The sequence below is a fragment of the Bradysia coprophila genome, assembly GCF_014529535.1.
Source record: "Bradysia coprophila strain Holo2 chromosome X unlocalized genomic scaffold, BU_Bcop_v1 contig_173, whole genome shotgun sequence".
Taxonomy (NCBI): Eukaryota; Metazoa; Arthropoda; class Insecta; order Diptera; family Sciaridae; genus Bradysia; species Bradysia coprophila.
In genome coordinates this window covers 5145953-5166964 of record NW_023503302.1, presented here as the reverse complement: position 1 = coordinate 5166964, position 21012 = coordinate 5145953, and the positions used below count along the sequence as shown (strand labels likewise).

Sequence of the window (21012 nt, the reverse complement as noted above, 5' to 3'; positions counted from 1 at the left end):
CAAAACACAATACACAAGGGTGGATTTCATCCCTAAAAATTACATTTAAGTGTATGAATATAGAGACACGAAAGTTGGGTATAACATTTGAAAAGACGAAGAATAAACACGCATAACAGGGGTTAATAATATTGTGGCATTCAGCATTCATTTCTAAGTCGAACGTTGATGAGGACAAGCCAGAAAAACCGATTAACGAACTGTTTTGTGTGCTTTTCCAAACTAGAGATAATAGTATAGTGCAAATGAAAAGTGGAATTCTCTTTGGAAGAAAAATTCTTTTAGTGTGCTTCCACTTATCGTATCGAAACGAATCTGTTCTGTTGAATTAATAAAATCGGTCAAATCGGTAAAGTTACCGTCGAAGGAAAAGAATTAAAAAAAAAAACAAATATTTACGTGATGAAAATGAAAATTGTTGCGAAATGAAACGGTGAATAAGTGTCAACCCGCGAAGAGAAAAATATTTTTTTGTTGCATAAATGAAACTAGATTGTGGCCAAATAAATCGAAATAATTTCAAAATGTCGTCTGTCGATGTTGATGTGGATATAAATGTTGTGTCGAGTCCGGAACCGTCGCCGCGTAGTGGTGACGAATCGATTATACGTAAGGACTTTTCCTATTCAAACCATCATACAACATTCAATCACAGCACAGAGTCACGGTTGAGTCCGCCAAAATCGCCGCCGGAACACAGTAAAACGTCGGCCGGATCAGCGTACACCAGTTTCTCAATTAGTAGTATTTTGAGTCGTAGTGATACAAAGAAAGGGCCGCTGATGCCGTTACCGCAATTACCGCTATCCGATTCGAATGGAAGTCACGATGCTGCCATGTTATCCAGGTAAATAAATTTTCTACAATCTTCCGCCGGATACTACAAAAAAAAACCAATATTTTTCGTTTGTTGTGAGGAAGAATTTTAAATATTTCAATGACTATGACTATAGCTTAGCGTAATTCGGAAAGTTAATTCGAAGAACTTGGATTTTGAGGATTTGTGTCCAAAAAAAATATGTGCAATATTGGAATTGGGCTGATAAACACTTCGCTGGTTTTGCAGTGAATGGAAACTCAAGCAACCGTTTTGTTACTGAGAATATTTAAAGCTCTGTGCTTAACATAACTTAGTTGAAACTACTTTACCGCGGATCGAAACACTAATTCTGTTCCCAGTGGTTTAAATTGTAGAAGTCAATTCACTTTTCTGACTCGTTTATCATAGATTATCGGGATGAACGGAAGTAAAAGAAAATATCTTCATCCATTCATTAACACTTGTTGTTACATGCTTATGCACTACTTGTGACAGGGAAAATGCACTTACCGTCCACAAACATGTAAAATGTGTTACGTCACTGCTTGTAAATGCTTGTTTAGGCACATGTGATTACTTCACTCGTCTTCGGCTCGTTCCGCAAACCTCACACTTGCCTTAACAAATATTTACAAACAGTGACATATCATTTTATTACATTTAGAACTGAGATTATTATATATTTTACAAACTGAGCTTGTCTCTTCTGTTACTTCTGTTGTTTAAACTATTTAGCTTCAAACACAGTCTTGTACTTCATTAAATGGAACATCCATTTTGCTATTAAAAGCAACTTTAGCTAGAAAACGACTCTTATTTCTGTAGTCATTGCTGTTCGTTAACAGATGAAACCCTGTTTTTAAACGTTACAGTCTCGGACTCTGCCGTATTATCTCATTTTTATTAGTCAACATTGTTACACACGCGATCACACGTGTTTCACATATGCATGAGTCACAAAAATGAGTGTGTGGAATAAAGTGGACCAAGTAAATCAGAGATTATTAACACGACGGCACTTTTAGGTGTTCATGACCGTAATTCTGTTATTTTTTAAAAAGAGCGCGAAAATATAACGAATCTCGGTTTGAGTATTATTTGGAAAACTGTATCCAAGTAAAGGTTATTAATGCTTCATCATGTCCATGGATATCTTCGCCGTGGTGTGGTGTTGGGTAAAAATTCAAGTAGTGGGTTTAGTTCAAAGCAAAATGTCAAAATGCTAGAAAGTGGTCTGAAAGTATAGTTTCTTCACAGAAGATTACGTTGAGACTAAATATATAATTTCCAATTAATAGATCGACTGATAAGCTACAATTGGACAAAAATTTTATTGTGATGATAATTAGAGGTGTGCACCGCCGATTTTACGCCGGCGCGCCGCCGATATTTTGCTAAATTTTCGGCGCGCCGCCGCCGAAAAATAATAGCTCACGCCGCCGCCGCCGCCGATTGTATTTTCGTCGCGCCGAAATTTTGTACGTTTACTGCTTTCAACCATTTTAATGGGCGGTAATATAAAGTTAAATTGAAATATCTATACAAAAGTGTGTGCTTGAGTACAAGGTTTGAGCAAATGTTTATCTCTCTTAATTTATAAGTCAGGTTTCTTTATGCTGCTCAGCTAATACACTTATTACTTATAAATTTAAGTTTATCTAAATCTCTTATTTGCGAAAACCTTCTACCACGAACTCACTCCTACATAGAAGATGGACTAAAGACAACGGGAACGGTTATTGTATAAATCGAAAGATAATAGTAGTGAGTTTGCGTAAATGACATATAAATTATAAGTTGGAAATAACAAACCTGCAGAACATCTAGTATGATGATGTGACTTAAAATTTCCAACTTGTAAGTTGACTTATAGCTTATAGGTTATGAAGGATGGCTTACACGGTTTATCTTGCAAAAAAGCGGACGATGGATTCCAGGACATGATGAAGTTAATAAAATCTTTTCTCATGCTCAATCTGTTACAACCTCCGGGCATTTCTAGAGATGACGGTAAAAGACCGGACGTTGGGATTTTGTGCGATGTAACCATTAGATAAATTAGATAAATCAATCATCCAAAAAATCTGGATCAATTGCAGATAATGCTGAAAGATTCAAGCATAATCATTACATACGTTTAAAAGAAAAATTTTTATTTACACCTATTGCTTTTGAATCATTAGGTTGCATGGGTCCCGAAACAAGTACATTAATTAAGAAATTTTGTTCATTAATGAGAAAAGCTTCTGGCGAACAACGCTCCATGGATTACCAAATACAAAAGATTTCTATTGCAATTCAACGGAGAAACGCTAGTTGCATTTTGGGGACTTTGGGGCGTAACAGAGTTGATGATTTTTATTTATTGTAAATACTTGTTTTTGAAAAGATCGTTTTTTACTGGTTGCGCTTTGCAGCCTTCTCGCTTATATGGCATTTACGCAAACTCACTAATCATTCGTGGATTCATTAAATCAGATGTTTTTAAAATAAAAGGTCAGTGATTGTACATTCAAAATATAAAAGGTGAGATATGTCTCGGTTGATTCCCCTTGTATAAGTTGTTGATACTTCAGATCGCAAGATAGTAAGAATTCAGTGTTCGTAAAAAGGATTGCGCACGCTTTTTCAAATGTTTTTGCATTATTTTCGAAAATTTAGATTTTTTGTAAATTTATCGGCGCGCCGATCGGCGCACCGCCGCCGACTATAAATTTCTCTCGGCGCGCCACCGCCGATCCCTTACCAGTCGGCGCACCGCCGCCGATTATTTTAAGATCGGCGCACACCTCTAATGATAATTATCGAGGAAACACTTTTAAACTACAGTGTGAGGGGTAGAAAGCGATAAAAATTCCACACTTTGCTAATGTGAATTGAGACTGAGTTTTTAATTGTTTTCTTCTTCTTTCTAATGGAATTGATTTATCAAGAAAAATAAATTGTTGCAGAAATCGGCTCGGCATGCATCACAACATGCCATTATACTTATGGAGTAGAGTTCCTCCTCATTGAGTTTCAGCTGCATAACATGTTTCATGTTTCACTGTTTGTACTGTAGTGCCTGGGAATTTAAAAAGCAACAGGTTATTACTAGCAGCATTTCCTATCATCGGATCATACTGAAGGAAGTTTTTCCGCAAGAGATTTCAGATGTCTTTTAAGTACGGTTTTCTATGTTTAGTTGTTCCGTCGCTTTCCATTCCATGACATTTTTTCAAACATGATTTTAGCTGTATATAAGACCAGACCATCTGCCCGAGCTTCACGTTCTTTATCGATAACAGACGAAAACGGTTAAAGAGAGTCAAATCAATTGTCAGAATTTGATGAAATAATTACCGGCAAGAGTTTCCATGCAAACAATCGATTAATTTCAGATGTCGACGCCGACCTTTTAACCTTTTAATTTCTTCATTTTCATTTTAAAATTTGTTCAGACAGAAATGTTTTTATAGCTCGTAATCGAGGTCGTAAATGAAAACGAAACAAAATATCTACGTAGATAAAATCCTATTACGAACGTTAATTTGCTAATTAATAGCAATTGCCAAATTGTGCTATCTAGGCTGCTGGAATACTCTGGTTTGGTTTATCGTTTAAGGTTTTCATTTATTTTATTGAATTTAAAAGATCAGCTTTACGAGTTGAAACAATGCGAAAATAACAAAATTACAAATAAAAAACTTGATCCAAACCCGTGGAGGACGGAATGATACACAAACCGGAAGTTACGTTAGCTTTTTTTTGGATAGCTAATGAGATTCGTTGCATCGACGTCAACGACGATCACTACTTATCTCATTGAACTTGTGTCCAACCTTATTAATGAGGTCCTTTACATCGGCCAACCAAGGCCCAAGAGTTTCAACCGCCACGGCGTTGAAGATGTAGTTGTTTGCTTTCAGTTCTCAATATTTGTTGTGTTATCGTTTTATGTTATTTGTGGTTGTAAAGTCATTGTTGTTGAGGATTGAGGATCTTCCGAAATGCATTCGACTTAAAATCTTTATTTAAATAAAATTGTATCGGAGAAATCAATTAAATGAGTTCCAATTTGTTTTCCATTAACTCATTGTTAATTTTTAGCAATTATTGCATGTCGTTGAGCGTATGTATTGTCTTCGTTCAATCTTCGACAATAATTATATGCAAATATTAGAATCTATCGATGTACTATCGATGGGTAAATAAGATAAAGTACAGATCAATACGCTTGCGTCTCCTGCGTCGTCTTTATTCCGAAAATAGCTCGGTGTGACCAGATTTCTTCATGTAAATCGATCAATAGTGATTCATTTAACTATGTAAACAATTTGTGATAAAAGTAAATTCACAAGCCTCGGTAACTACCGAAAATTTTCTTCATGTAAATGGATCATTTTCACAGGGGGTAAACTGTAATGGTCATCGTCAACTTTCGCCTGACACAGGCAATGACATTTTTTACTTTCGATTTGTTTTTTTTTGCGAAGAACTTTAAATAGTAACTAACTCAGTTAGGAGAAAAGTTCGTCACGAAAACACTCAATTTTTTAACGTATTTACGTATCCTCTGACATTAACGCTATATTTGAAGCATCGAAGCATACGTAAAAGCGAATGAAGTGAAAGATTTGGTGTGACTCTGATGAAAATATTTAGGTCAAAAGATTCGATTATTGGCAACGCACTTCAAGCAAAAGTGATCATAGACGACAGCTGCCAAATAGAGTACTATTTTGTATGATATAGTTTTTTTACAGTGTTTTACAGTTGTATGACACACTGTCAAGTTTCAGTACTCTATTTAGAGTAGCACTCATGCTTGAAGTGCGTTGTAATTGGTGATTTTCTTGGCGTTTGTGAAAGGTGTTGTTTTTTTTATTCCCATATTTGATAAGATTTGTGCAATAGATGTGATGTGAGGTTGCCGATCCGAGCCGAAGGCGAGGTCGGCAACACTTCGTTTGCGCAAAACCCCATTTACTAACATGTTAGCAACAAGGTTGTACAGCAGTTGGATCCTCATTTTTTACAAACGTCGATTTACGAAATAGTGCGCAAATATATTTAAGAAAATCCACTTACGCACTACTTTCATTGCACTGTTCTACATAAAACAAATGTCGATGATTTGTTGGTTTTGAAGGATCAGTTAGAGAATTTTACAGAATTCTTCTTTCAATGAATTTATAAGCGGCTATTCATGTGTTATTTTTTGAGCAAATCGATTCTTTGCGCTCTATTTTCTAGTGAAATAACTTCAACCTGGTGAATATCCATGAAATAACTAGCAGTGAAGTTGAATTTATGACAAAATGTACTAGAATGTAATACGAGCTATACAAAAATCATTTACATTTAAGCTTTAGCTTCGAAACAACATTTCCGTATAGCAAACAGAAAGTTAAAACTAACCAAATAGAAGATCTTGCGTGAAACATAACAACAACAACATGAAAATAGAAGAACAGATTTCACGCGATACATTGTTTGTAAATGAATTGATCGTCTAAAAAACAATTTTATAGAATCAAATATTTCTTGTGTCCCTTCGAAAGCTGTTGCAGTTATAAAAGAGGATCAACAATTTCAAGCTGGTGAAGTTTGTTTCAGGAAGAATTTTGTTAGATTTTTCAGTGCGATTTCCGTTAGGAGATTTCTCTGTCTGCAACTATATTAACATAGATTCTAAACGGAAACATTTCTTCTGCATTCAATACCATATCATCTATTTAGGGGATTACCTACCTAAAAGCCTAACCAATTAGTCATTTATGACTTCATAATTCCACAATTGTTGATATGTAAGATCACTGAAACTAGACCACTAAATTTTTAACATTTAATTTGAAAATTATAGGGCCATCCAGTCCATTATTTTGTGTGCATACATGAAAAAAAACCCGAAATTTTTTTTTATCTTATCACAACATCTGATCTAGGTCGTGTGTGCCTGCATACGCACCACAATAAAAAAAGCATCAAATGCAAGAAGCCATATCTAAATAATGTATTATTGAAAGAACGTAACAACAAAAACGATGGTTGGCGGATAAAATACTTATATGTTTATGGGTATGGTATGCGGTACATTAACGCATAGAACATAAATATGCTTTTGCGGTTTTACGTATAGTGTATGTATAAATGCGCATCGGGTTTTTGTTGAAAGAATATTATATGAGAGAAGTTCCTGCGTTTATAACAAAAAAAAAAAAACAAAAATTTAATAACGAATAATTAACCAAACATACAAGAGGGATTTGATGAGATGATTTTCATCGATAACAAACAAATTGAAAAGTTAATGAGAAACCTGCGTTCCGTTTATATTTATTAGGTTCTGGACTTGAAAAATATTAGATCGTTTTCGGTGTGTCGGGCGCACTGTGTATAATCCGAATATGAGGATAGAAGGAAGGAACGAGAAATGTTTTTGTGTTGTTCCGGTAAATCGACATAGGTTTTTATTTTAATTAATTTTTGTTTTTGTTTTCTCCTGTTTTGTTTATTATTATGATAATCATTTTATGAAATTTCAATAAATAATTTAACATGCAATCCAATTTTCGTGTGGATGTGCACTCCGTTTTGTCTGATGATGTATTCGAATTTCACATTTATATATGAAAATTACAAGCATATGGCCACCCTTTTTCTATTCCGTTCCGAACGAAAGAAGGAAAAACTTTCTGCCTGTTGTAATATTATACAAATTGACTGTTAATGTTGTGCTTCCACTTAAAAGATTTCCTCCAATCATTTATACAAATCGGTGTGTGCAGACAAAATCATTTATATTTTCGTTTGAAATTCAATACACGTTTGGATGTAGTACCAGATTTACGACGGGAATATATCACAGTAAAGAGATGAGAGACTGTATAAAAGGAGAACAATCTAATCTTCTTTTGTGTTAAATACATTATTGGGATATACACACAGTCGATTCACATTTCTATCGAGTTTCGTTTGATTTATTTATTTATTTCATTTTTTTCCCTGGCTTGTTGTTGGTGCTGGTGCTTTCATTGAGGGAGTGAAACATATAGAAAAATATTGTTCACATTTCGAATCAAAGGCCGGTCGTGTAATTGTTCAATATGCGATCAATAGATACACATTTAATGTATATATTACGCAGAAGATTAAAGAACCAAACCGGGCACAAATGTAATTACATTTTGTGTTTTTGTGCTTAGTGTGTGCGCGTATCATCGCTTTTAATCTTTTGCATGTTTACAGTACTAATAATCAAAAGAATAACAGCGACCACTTTATAAATGGGTAAGAGAAGATTAACCATTCATATTGGTCTTGTTAAATAATATCAACCGAACAGAGAGAAAATAAAACAACAAAAACCAACAACAAATAAAAAGCAACACCAAAATAAACAGAAATACCATCGCACCATCATTCATACCACTTCTCCGTTTATTTTTATTTTTTTCCTCCAAACAACTTATACTCGTTAACAGCATCTCCGACAAAGTAGATGAGCCACGCTGATGCGAAAAGTCCTTTAGGCGGATTTCTGTCAACGGTGTCAGCCTCAAGCACCTCTTAAGTAAAATTAAAATGAAAAAAAAAATGAGAAAAATTCTTTTTCTTTAATGCTATTTAGTATGTGAGGTTTCTCGGTTCTTATTTTCCGTAACACAAAATAAAATATCCGAAAAAAAGAGAAAAATAGAACAGATAAAGGACTGGAGAAGAATGAACGTATAAATACACGACAATCAAAAGACGAATGAAATTATATCTACTTATGGGGATTAGAATCTTAAAAAAGGAAGGTACAAAAAAATTGTGAAAAGATATTGCGGTGACTAAGAGAGTGTTTTAAAAAGATGATTCTTCATAAATGAGTAATGTTGAGTCGAGTGACGAAGGCGCATTGTGGAACGTTGAGCGTGTTAAAAAATGTGTGTTTACTGTAAACAAGATGAGAGACGGTTAAAAGTGGGGAAATTTTTTGAAATTTATCTTCAATATTTAATGGGAAGTTGATATATTAAATGGAATTAGGTAAATTAGGTAATTAAAAGAAAATCATCTGAGCATTTTCAATGATTTTCTGTGGATTTTATTTGCCGTTTTCGGTGGACATTTTAAGATGTTAATCGATTTTTAAGGATTTTCATGAATTTTCAAGAATTTTTTTCCTAGGATTTTGTTTTATGGATTTTCCTGATTTTAATCAGGATTTTCTGATGGAAATCTAGTTTTTAAAATTTTTCAAAGAATTTTTTGGTTCCATTTAATCTGCCCCTCGCTTCTGAACATACAAAACAAAAACCAATCATTTGTATAACAACCAGAGTAGGGCTCATCACTTATTTTTGTTGGCGCTGTGGATAACAGACGAATAGTCGTTTCTCTCAACGAATGTCTTTTGAATGAAGATCGCATAATAATGGAAGATAATATTTTGAAATGAACGTAGAACACAGCAGCTGTTAGTGAGCTACGGTAAATAGGAATTCGTTTTATTAGGATCTTATTCCGTAAAATTTTCGTTTGTGTTTGTTGTAGAAGAAATAATTTGGAGAACTTCAATGAGTTGACTATCTATTTTACGAATTTTACTTCAATGAATGTCATTCTCGGAAATTTGAGTGATGATGATACTTGCCTAGTTTTTCTTATGGAAAATCATTTTCCATCATGACCTACTTTTCGCTAAAAAATGCATTAAATTTGATGTAATTTTTATTTTTCAAACGTTTCCGTTTTTAATTATAAAATCTGTCAGCTGTGGATACATTTTCAATGCGAAAGAGAGGTGCTTGTCCCACTTACATACCCACGTTATACCGAACTATATTGAAATCTACTACTTTCATCATTTTTGACAGTAATGATTGTCAAAGTCACAATCCTTGTTTGATCTAATGGATAAAAGAAAATGTCAAACTTACCGTATTCGAGTACATTTCCAGTATTATGTCACCATTTCTTGAAAATATAAAATCATTCGACATGAGCGTTGTATAGAAAGGTCAACTTTAATCGGTTAAATTCATGCGACTAATTTTGAATCGTCAATGACTGGAAAATACCACAGCTTACAAATCAAATCGATCAGCACTTTTTCTTCAACCACAATATCACATAATAAGAACAAACATTTTCAATTTCTAACTAAAAAGCTAATGCTATTGTTGGGTGGTGGTGGCTTGTAGTGTAATATACTGCTAAATAGTCCTGCACTATGCAAAACTATAAAATGCATCGACTAAAAACACTTTTGCGGCTTTCGAGAGATTAATAAAATCGTTTTTCTATTGTATTACATTCATTGGTAACAGAGGCCAACACAAAATTGTATTCAATTCAATAAAGATTAAAAATAACATTTTGATTTCTCCCGGTTTTTTTTATTATTGATAAAATGTGTACACTCGGTCACAAGTGTAGTAAATTACAGAATAGAAACGAAAATTAAATAAAATTTGATCCAATTCAAAAGCATGCCATATTGTGTATTATATACGTATCATGAATGGATGGTATACTAGCCATAATATGCATAACGTTTTAGTTTTTTATGGTTTCTTTTGATTTTATGCGTTTTTTTATTCCGTCAGACTAACTAGCTACATAAAAGGTTATAGAGAGTATTTTGTGGCTTTAGGAATTACGTTGGATTTACTACAAATATCGCTTACTCTTTTATGTCAAGCACTGTGCAGTAGATTCTATAATTTGAATGTGGGACATAAATAAAATTTACATTTTTTAGTTAACCTTTCATCTGTTATTAAGACGAATCGACACACGCCAAATTGTAGCCAATATTTGTGCACACAAATTATGATAACTTCCCATGCGCAACCTTTCTGGAAAAAGTGGGACCATCGTTTTATGTTAAAATGTGTTGGCTTTGAGTAAAAATAATAAATATTTGTGGTAATGTAACCTCTATGAAGAGAAAACGCAATAGTTCTTGACAGAAAACGATAGTCTTACTTTTTGCAGAAAGGACTTGGATAAGAAGTTTTCATCAAAAATATATCATTTTTTCGCAGAAATTTAGTCTACAATTTAGCGTTGTGTCGAGTCGTCTTAAGCGATATTGCACTGCAAATTCGACGACATAAGTAGCGGCAAGTTTCTGAAGAAATAACGAGTAATTGACGTTTTTCAGGAATAAGTAACAGCGAGAAGTATCGATGAGGTCCTCAAGAAAGTCGCTGATATTCATTTCGTCGAATTTTTCTCGCAATGTAAGCGACGAGCTCTAGTTAGTTATTGTTTTATATGGTTAAAAGTATGGTTAAACAAATGAAGTAAAAGATGTAAAGATTATGCCTCGACACGACTGTCAGTTTGGAAAGGTTAAAACGATGTAATTGTTCGTTTATTTCTTACCGCAATTATTTTACGTGCATGCGCAGTCAAATTTATGAATAATTTCGACAGATAAAATTAACATGTCTGACATTTATACCATTTACCATTTCGAATTTATGGTTTCATTGGCTGGTATATTTCTTTAAATACATAACATTGCAAAGCCCTCCACACACCGAAATAAAAACCAACAACAACCAACTAACTAAATATAAAGTATAAAACAAACAAGGGTCGTTGTTTATTTTATGTGTTATGCATTCTCTTGTACATAAATATACCCCTTTTTTTCCTCTCGTCTGACTTCATAATATAAACCATTCCCGAACAGCTTGGGTTATTTAAACACCAATTATCAATACATTAAGTACTCCCCATTTGATCCTTACATTTTTCTGCAAATGAAATAAAAATTAATTTGAGTAGTTAATTGGAGATTCACGCGACGATAGACTTTTGTTGATAATTTGGTTTTTCCGTTTTTTCGTTCGCTGTGTGTAATTGGATGTGTTGTGTAGTTGGATAAAATGTTACAGAAAAGAGAGCAAATAAAACACAAAAATGTTACAACAAGAATTTTTATGGTTGTTGGAAATGGGTTTGGTCATTCAAAAATTAATTTATTACATTTTGGTTGGCTCGGTGATAGCGCGGAGGTTTTTTTTTATATGTATTGATTTCTGCTAATGTGCCCGTTCAAATCATAATGTTAACGAATTTAGATCAATGTTTCAGATCCGAGTAAAAATGTTTCGGCTATATAAGTAGCTGTACACGTTTATATTCCACTCTATTATAATCGCGTGTAATTTCGTTGCGATAGAAGTCACTTTGGTGGAAACAATTAAAATGCTCAGCGATTTATAGCGAAAACATTTGCAGAGTTAGATAAGTCCATTGACATTACGAACTAAACTAAGGAGCGTCACAGTTCGTTATATAATAGTTTGGAGTTCTATTGATAGGCTAACCGCAAAACGAGACATTTCATTTTTTAGCCCGAGTTATGTAATGGATTTTACAAGCAAAGGGTGTCGAAAGAAGTGCTTGAAACATGAAAAGTACGGTTTTTGACGCATGTAGCATGTAAAATACTATTTTCCCAATGAATGCATAAATGGCTGATTTGGCACAAAAATGCGAAAATTTCGAATTCAAACTCAAGACGACTTTTACAACCTATCGTGACGTGGTAATCATATGCGAAAAATTTCACGTTTTTCACGTTGATCTACAAAAAAAGTCCTTCAAGCATCGCTCACCGGCGTACTGAAACTTGCTTCCATTACAAGAAGCTTCATTAATAATAAGTGCTCAAAGTGTTTGGTTTGCGTTCACGTCGAGTTGTCGAACTGATCTGTGACTTAATTATTCTTGTATGTTGTCCTGCTGTGATAATGTTTACCGTACCAGATTTTCGTGATAAGCAAACATTTTCATTAATTTCCACCTCTATTTTCGTAACAACAACAACATCAAATTTTATTGACTATCCAAGCCACACAGACACAAACACACATCACTGATAATATCAATTTTCAAATCGATTTATGTTATATACCGTCCGATTTAATCACCTTTTGTAATTGATGATTTTTACTTTGATTCGTAATGTTCGCAAATGCGGCTGGAAAACGAGAAACATTACTTCAACATCAATAAACTCAAATTAGCCAACCAATTCCATAAGAATGGTTTCGGTTCAAAGCTTCTTTTTTCCAAAACACAATTCACCGCAAGAGCAGTACACACATTTATGTACATATAATACCGAATCGATATATCCCATCCTATCCCATTCGGTACACACAATCAGCAACATTGGAGGTTAGATACATTTATTTTATAGTTTGAAGAGAGAGTGAAATTAAACCATTGTTGTACTTATTACCAGCCTTTTATGTTGTATGTACACACTGGATTGAGTATTTAAGTAGACATTAAATTGTGAAAAAAAATCTTTTTTTTGCTGTTGTTGTTGGGATATATATATATACTTAAACTAACTGGGAAAAGGGATTAACAGCAGCGAATATTATTATGTTTCAAAATTTATTAGAGTTTGATGATTGTGTATAACGTATTACCAAGGGGAATCGAATCTCAGTTGGTGTTCGATGATTACGGAAAATGAAATTTATTCGTGTGGTGATTAAAACCAATTTGAAATTGAATTATTTTGAACGATTAGTAGTAAACTGTGTGTGTATACGAAATATCGTATTGTATGTCGCATCACTACAACTTTTATCACGAACTACTAATTTGTGGGGTACTGTCAGTACTACTAAGCGTTTTCCTATATACGAATTCTAAAAATTTATTCATCCAAGTTGGATGATCCAACTCGTTTCGTTTTTGCGACTTTAAATGTCCGCTAAATGTCCGTTAAAAATAAAATTTAGTTCGACGGCAATTATTGCACAACATAATTCGTGGAGAAGCAGATGAACGGCAGGGGTCCGACCAATATGGAGAAAATGTAATCCATCAGCCATTTTGTCGTTTTGATACTAATTTCTATGTCAATCGGATCACTCAGGCACTCAGTGGTTACGTACTGGTTTCCACCAAAATTAACCAGGTTCGATTACAGTGTCAGACAATTCCATATGGAATTTTGCTAGACTTTATATCGCATTGGCAATGTTCTAAAGTTCACTAAAGCTTCATAATTTAAGTAGTTGCAGTGTGCTTGGTGGCTGATGCAACGGTGTTTAACATACACTGAATGACTCATATGACATACCCCAAATACTATAAATTTGTGTGCATTGTATCAAGCCTGTATCTAGGCGAGATATCAATTAAGCGCCAACTTGCCGCAGAGAACATTTTCAAAGCTTGTAAAAAAGGCTGTGAGTGGGGTCTCTAAACATCTAAACAAAGAAAACAAAAGGATGAAATACGTAATCAATCTACTACAAAATAAGTTTTTCTTCCCGTCAGTTTGGCATCAGAAGCATCAGAAGCATCCTAAACCATCAAACGAAACTGCCCTTCCATCGCAAAATATGAAAATTTGATTTTGGCAAAGTAACTAAAAACTTAGCATCAAGGAAGTTGTAAAAATTGATCGACAAATTGCCAACAAAATTCAACTTATATAAAGTGATACCATATTGTATGCAAAGCAAATCGTCGACCCCTCCTTAAAAGACGTCTTATACGAAGAAGAAAAAAGTAACGAGAAACTCATTCGGAAGGGTTATACTTCCTCTATAACAAAATCAACAACAATATTTATTGGACCGGAAGTCTAAAATCTCTTCAATATTTCGCTCAAGATTTGTATCTTACCATTTTGTAGGTAGTATCCCGCTTTTGTTTAAATGTTTCACAAAGTTCTGATATTTACATTATATACGAACACACACACCCACCCCATACCCGAAATTAAGGAAGAGTGAGGCTAAACAACATTATTTTAACTTTTACTCAAAAGTTAATGTTAAGTGGCAACCACTCACTTATAAATCTCTGAGCTTATTTAATATTATATATATTTTGGCATCAAGGCATTAAAAGCACTCCCTCCCGAAAAAACCCCTATTCACAGCTAATAAATATCTGCTTAAAGAAAAGTAGGTAAATTTATCCTGTAGCGTTAAGTAGAGATTTAATGTAAGTTATGGATGGGGTGGAGAGAAATTACGTTCATAATGTTTTTGTTGCAAAGTACATAAGGAATTATAAGGAACAATTTCACGTTTATGTTTTATTTATGGTGAAAAATGAGTAACATTAACGTCGGGATTACCTTAACACAACTCAAACGTTAAAAAGTATAAACTTGAAGAAAAAGAGAGTAATAACAACAGTAGCAGCATCAGTAGCAACAAAAAACAACAACAAAAACGAAACAAACCGGAACAAGAAGAAAGAAAGAAAACAACAGCTCGCAAACTCACAAACAAAAATCCTTTTTTATTGCAGATTGGGTTTGATATCACATTGGGGTGCGTTAGCTGGAAGATATGCCGCATTATGTCCTCCCGGTTGGCCGTGGGCCCATCATAGAATGTCATTTCATAGTCCAACCCACGGTGAGTAATTATTTATTTTGTAATTTTTGTATGAAAAAATTATGCTGTGATGAAACGAGCAAAAATATGAGTGTTCTTTGATGTTTGGATAGATTTTTTATATATTTTTTTTTGTGAAATGGGAACGGTCCTTTGATGTAATGCTGGTTCCCCCCTTTCACTTTTATCGTTGTTTCGGATAAAAGGGGAGATTTTTATGTATGTTTCACAAACATTGTTGGATGTATTACATACATTTAATGAGTTCTTTTTGTGTGTACAATTTAAATGTGGCTACATGTAAGAGTAGAGCACCGTATATATATATATATATATATATATTTAGGTATATATATAATGTATGTAATATGGAACATAAATGTACGGATCTCTATAGGCAAAGGTAGAATGTTTAAAATTAATTTTTTTTTGATGCCAACATTTACGTGGTTATTCCTATGAATAAAATTTTTTCGTACGTTAATGGAAATGTTGGCTTGTTACACTGATTTTCATTTTTTTTTTGTAATTTATCTTATTCGAGGGAAAATGCAGAGGAAAAAAACCATGTCCAACCTCCATTATGTCAAATGGAATTATGGAATTCACTAATGGAAATTTCAAATTTTGAGCACTTTTAAACATTTGCATCACGTTTCCTTGATACACAAGACATTCTTTTGAATTAAAAAAAATATTTTAAATTTAGTTAATGGTTCAATTGTTTCGAACGGATTACGAAGTTCCTTTTTTGATGTATTGACTAAACAGTTAGGACGATTACTGGAAAATTCAGAAACAAATTATCAACCCATCTGTTATCGATAACGACTTCAGGAAGAAATGACAAGCTCTGATTATAACGCTGTCTTATATACCAAAAAACATGTTCAAAGAAAATGAATCTTTGTGAAATACTTAAATTAAATGAAGTAATAGATCCGATATTGAAAGTGCGTAGCAATACATATTTTCCACTGCAATTCCAATTTAGAAATTTGTTTTTTTGTTTGCTTGTTTATTGAGATTGCTGAACAGGCCCAATTATAAAATTATATTATAATACTCGAAAAAATACTATAAATAAGTCGATAAATCTATGTCTAAGCCAAATGCAGTCTCAAATGCAGTATATGGGTATTTACCTAAAAACAACGATCGGTATTTACCGGTTGAAAATGATCTTTCATTGTCCATATAAGCTTGTCTGCTTTAAACTGCTCGAATGCGTTGTCAGTGTGACATTTTAAAGATCAACTCATTGGACTCCTCTGCTGGATTCGCTGATAGTATATCATAGATGACTCTAGGTTTGTCACTATCCACAGTGAAATATTTCAATAAAGGGTAGCAGGCAAACTAGCAATGAGCACCGAACCCTTCGTGGTTTGTTAAGGCAGATTATTATTATTGTTATCTTGTTTATAATATTTCAATCTATTACTTCGTTTGTTTGCTCACATATTGACGCAGAATGTTTTATTTCATTTATTTAAACAAAAAATTTCCTCTAGAAAAGATAGTCATTGCACTTGTCGCACTTGTCGATGACAGATATTTAACCGTGTGTGTACAAGATATTTAACCGTTTCTGAATTGAATTTTCATTAAGGGAACGTAGTTCTTCTGGTGGCTGTAGTAGATTGATATTGTGTGTAAAGTTGAGTATGTGAGAATTTTCTCCAAATGCAAAAACATTGTTCTGCATTTGTATTTGTCTTTGAGTAATCGTTCCAATAAAATTTCTTGCGAATCGTCTTGGTCATCGCTGTCGATAAGAAATGACAAGCCATCCGTAAAAGGTCTGAGATCTGTAGTGTTGTTACAAATTTATTCAATGACTATTGCAAAAAGTTCAGGTTGATGTACCACACAATTTCCGAATAAAAATCCGTTTAATTTTGCTCAATTTAACGTTTCACTTTTTTCTACATTCGAAAACATTAAAAATGTAATTTGGTGTGTGTCGTTCAAGAGACCGATTATTCACAAAATGATATTCGTATGGCTTCCTATTGAACAGGCACAAAGAGAGATACTTACGAAACTCCTTCATTGCTAAAATGTTTGTCGTCGCTTGTTCGGCTTCCTATTCCGTACAACGATACAAAGCCGTTTTTGAAGTAAGAATTTATTTATTACACTAAACGACTATAAAAACGATTAAAGTGAGACAAGCATTTAGCAATAATATTCTAGGGTTTTGGGGAGTTTATTTTCTTTTATTTTCTTCGCTTTTTTTACTGCCTTGTAAATGCGATGAAATCAATATGGTGTGTGCTGGACGTAATTTGTTACCCATATTATACATTTGTATAAACTTCATACAAAACTGGTATTTAAATGGTTGGCAATTCAAAGCCATGTTATAGTTTGAAATAATATTAAAAGAATTACGTACGGTTGATTTAACTTACGAACGACCTCAGAGCAACATAATAGCCTCAACTCAACACACCGTAAATGTATTCTGCTACAACGTACAAAGGGCATTGTCTATAACACCTTTCCATTCGATAAGTTGTACACATATGCCATATAATTCTCCAACGAATTAATTGGATTAAGTTACCCCCAAAATCAATTAGATGACCAGCTATAATTGGTTTTCCGTTTAATATCTATTTTGCAGACAGCTCATCGACCAATACAACTGAAAATCCATCACCATCGCTGAGTCCACCGCCTCCTGCATCGAAATCATCTCCTCTTCATTCATCATCATATTTAAACAACTCGAATGAATCTGATGATGATGGACAGGAAATCATCGAAGAAGACGGACCCGACAGTCCCGAACGACCGTCGGATAGTGGTTCCCCTAGTTTAAATGGTTCAATACAGACGAAACGCAAGAAAAAAACACGAACAGTTTTTTCGCGAGCACAAGTTTTCCAACTGGAATCGACATTTGATTTAAAAAGGTAGGTCAGACCTCATCATTATTTATTTGTCATTGTTAAGTTCAACCTTTCAACATTTATTTTATCCAAATTCCTTTACCCGTAATAAGGCAGTGTATTTTAGGTTTAAGATCTTCTGGTAGCTTTGATCAGCTTTTGAATGACAATGCAATTTTGTTGTATCAGTAATCTACAACTTAGTAGAAAAATTGAATATTTTTCGCTTTGAACGAACTTGTCTTGAAATTTCGGTCAAATTCGGAAGAAGAAAACTGTCTCAAGTATCAGGTCGTCCACGATCTACAATGAGGGTTGCAGCTTTAATTTGATTTTTTTTTGAAGTTTTTCACCTTCTATTTAAAGCTGCTAACACACTGTCAATTTCGAATTGAGAATATTGACAATTATGCTGTATTTACACAACTGTTTAGTCTGTCAAGCTGGAGCCGAAATACCTCCTTTTTCCTCCTTGTAAACAATAATTCATTCGTTTACATGGCAACTAAACTAAAGCTGGCAAATCAAAATGAATTTTTGGTAGGAAAGTGTCAGTTTTCCTTTGTTTACTTGACAGCTGTCACGCTAACGGAGTATAATAATTCGAAATTGATAGCCTAAAGGTGCTTTCACTGAAAGCCTTTCAGTCTAAAAAAGGAAAGTGTCAGTTTTCCTTTGTTTACTTGACAGCTGTCACGCTAACGGAGTGTAATAATTCGAAATTGATAGCCTAAAGGTGCTTTCACTGAAAGCCTTTCAGTCTAAAAAAATTCATCCGTTTAGAAGAAAAATTCATCCGTTTACAACAATTGTTCATCCGTTTACGTAAACTCCGCCTACATTCTATTGTTTGAACACATCTGTCAAGTACACGGATGAACTAAACGGACGACTCTGAATTGGGCTTAAATTACGTAGCCTCTCGTCTTAGCTTTATTTAAAATTGTCCTATACATTAAATATGAGTTGCGGGATTTTCACGATATTCACGCCGTAAGTGTACCTAAAATTTGAATTTCAAGTGAACGATTCAATGAAAAGGTGAACCGAAAAGTACATTTTAACGCTTTCTTGTATGAAAATGACGCTGCGTTAGAAAGTATTATGCACTTTCCATTTTGAATTTCGACCGCACTTACGGCGTCAATTTCCACTCAACCAGCTAACCAGCAATGTATACTACTAGAATATTGTTTGAACTGATTCGTAAACGAAGCTTAAAGCGATACAATTCATGAAAATGATATCAACAATGTCGGGACACGTATGGTGCTAAAGTACGGCGTATAAAACATGTTCAGAGTGACTATACAATGACTTTTTTATAATATGTCGTAAGTCATTTGTGTATATTTAACGAGCCGTGTGTATAAAAAAGTTACAAGTCGCACGTCAGCAGTTATACGTGTCCGAAGTACATAAATCCAAAGCCGCTATCATTCGAGCACAGTATTTTCTCTGCGACTTACGAAAATAGTGTGTTTCGTGTACCATTCGAAGTTCTATAATAATGAGGTACTTTTTAACACTAGTGTTGAAATGAAATACATATCGTCGATCAGTTTCATTACGTAATCAAGCTACAAAAAAAATTTTTTGGATATGAAGTGGACATAATTACCTGGACAACACTTTCTTTCTCTTCGTATTAACAATCTCTCCCGAAAAAAAGATTAATGTGGCTAGTAATGGTATGGTTTTGCGCTCAACTTTTCGAGTTTTTCAAGCTTCGCAAACTCAGTGTTTGTATCCGTTAACCCTTATTGGACCACTACATTGAATATCTCAATAAAATTGTTATGCAAAAAAGACGTAAATTGCTAGACATTCGGCATATCAATTTATTGATTGGTCAGACCGTTATTTTTCCACACATTTATGATTCTACAACAACAGGCAACATCATTCATAAACTGTATCGTATGTACCGCATCCAATAAATAACATTCATTCGCATTATATCCGACCGACCATGTATAACCGCATTCCGTTGTACAAAATACATAAATTGAAGTTATTTATCCGAAAAATATCCCCCGGTCTTTATATACTTATTATAAAAAGGAATGAAGCAACTACTGTTCCATGTTCCCCACATACAATTTTTTTTTTCCTCCAAATATCGAATCAATAAATTTTTTTTCTCGTTTTCATTTTGCCACACATAAAAAAAAACAATTTTTTCCCTATCCCCATCAGGTACCTGAGTTCATCGGAAAGAGCTGGTTTGGCTGCATCGCTCCGTCTCACCGAAACACAAGTGAAAATCTGGTTTCAAAATCGACGAAACAAATGGAAACGACAACTCGCTGCTGAATTGGAAGCAGCGAACATGGCAAATATGGCGCATGCGGCTCAACGTTTGGTTCGTGTGCCTGTATTATATCATGAAGGTGGAAGTAGTGGATTCGTACAACCTCCACCCCATCCGAATTCAACATCTTTTTACTATCCGCGCGGTAGTTCACCGCGACCGCCATTATCGTCGCTGGTATAGAACAAAGAATTGTACATAAATTCACACAATTATTTTAACACTTGATACTAACAACTATATTAATGGTGACGGTTGTTGGCTATGACGATGATGATGATGATGATAATGATGATGGCAAGGATGATGGAAGTTCGTAATGGTGAGATAGTGTAACAAAGAGTCATTTAGTTGATATGGATGGGGAGGTAAAACGATTTCTTTTTTGCAAATAACAAAACAAAAAAGTAAAAAAAGAAAATTGAAAAATAATGTAAATAATGAACACTAAAAGAAATTACAATTTAAGTAAATATAATTGAATGAAATGAAAAAAACAAATTAAAATTTAAACAAAAAAAATAATTTAAAATTAATTGAAAGTATAAATTCAAAGTAAATGAAAAAAAATTGAAAAAAAAATTAAAATTAAAAAATTTATTCAGGTAT

At 33.8% G+C, this 21012-nt stretch overlaps 1 protein-coding gene across 1 annotated transcript; it reads left to right on the top strand.

Moving 5' to 3' along the window:
• Positions 1 to 100: 100 nt before the first annotated feature.
• LOC119068302 (homeobox protein Hmx) lies at positions 101 to 20886 on the top strand. The gene is made up of 4 exons (XM_037171843.1): positions 101 to 847; positions 15101 to 15210; positions 17822 to 18113; positions 20289 to 20886. Exons 1-4 carry the CDS (start codon positions 483 to 485, stop codon positions 20584 to 20586), a joined length of 1065 nt encoding a protein of 354 aa, XP_037027738.1. The 5' UTR covers positions 101 to 482; the 3' UTR covers positions 20587 to 20886.
• Positions 20887 to 21012: the final 126 nt, after the last annotated feature.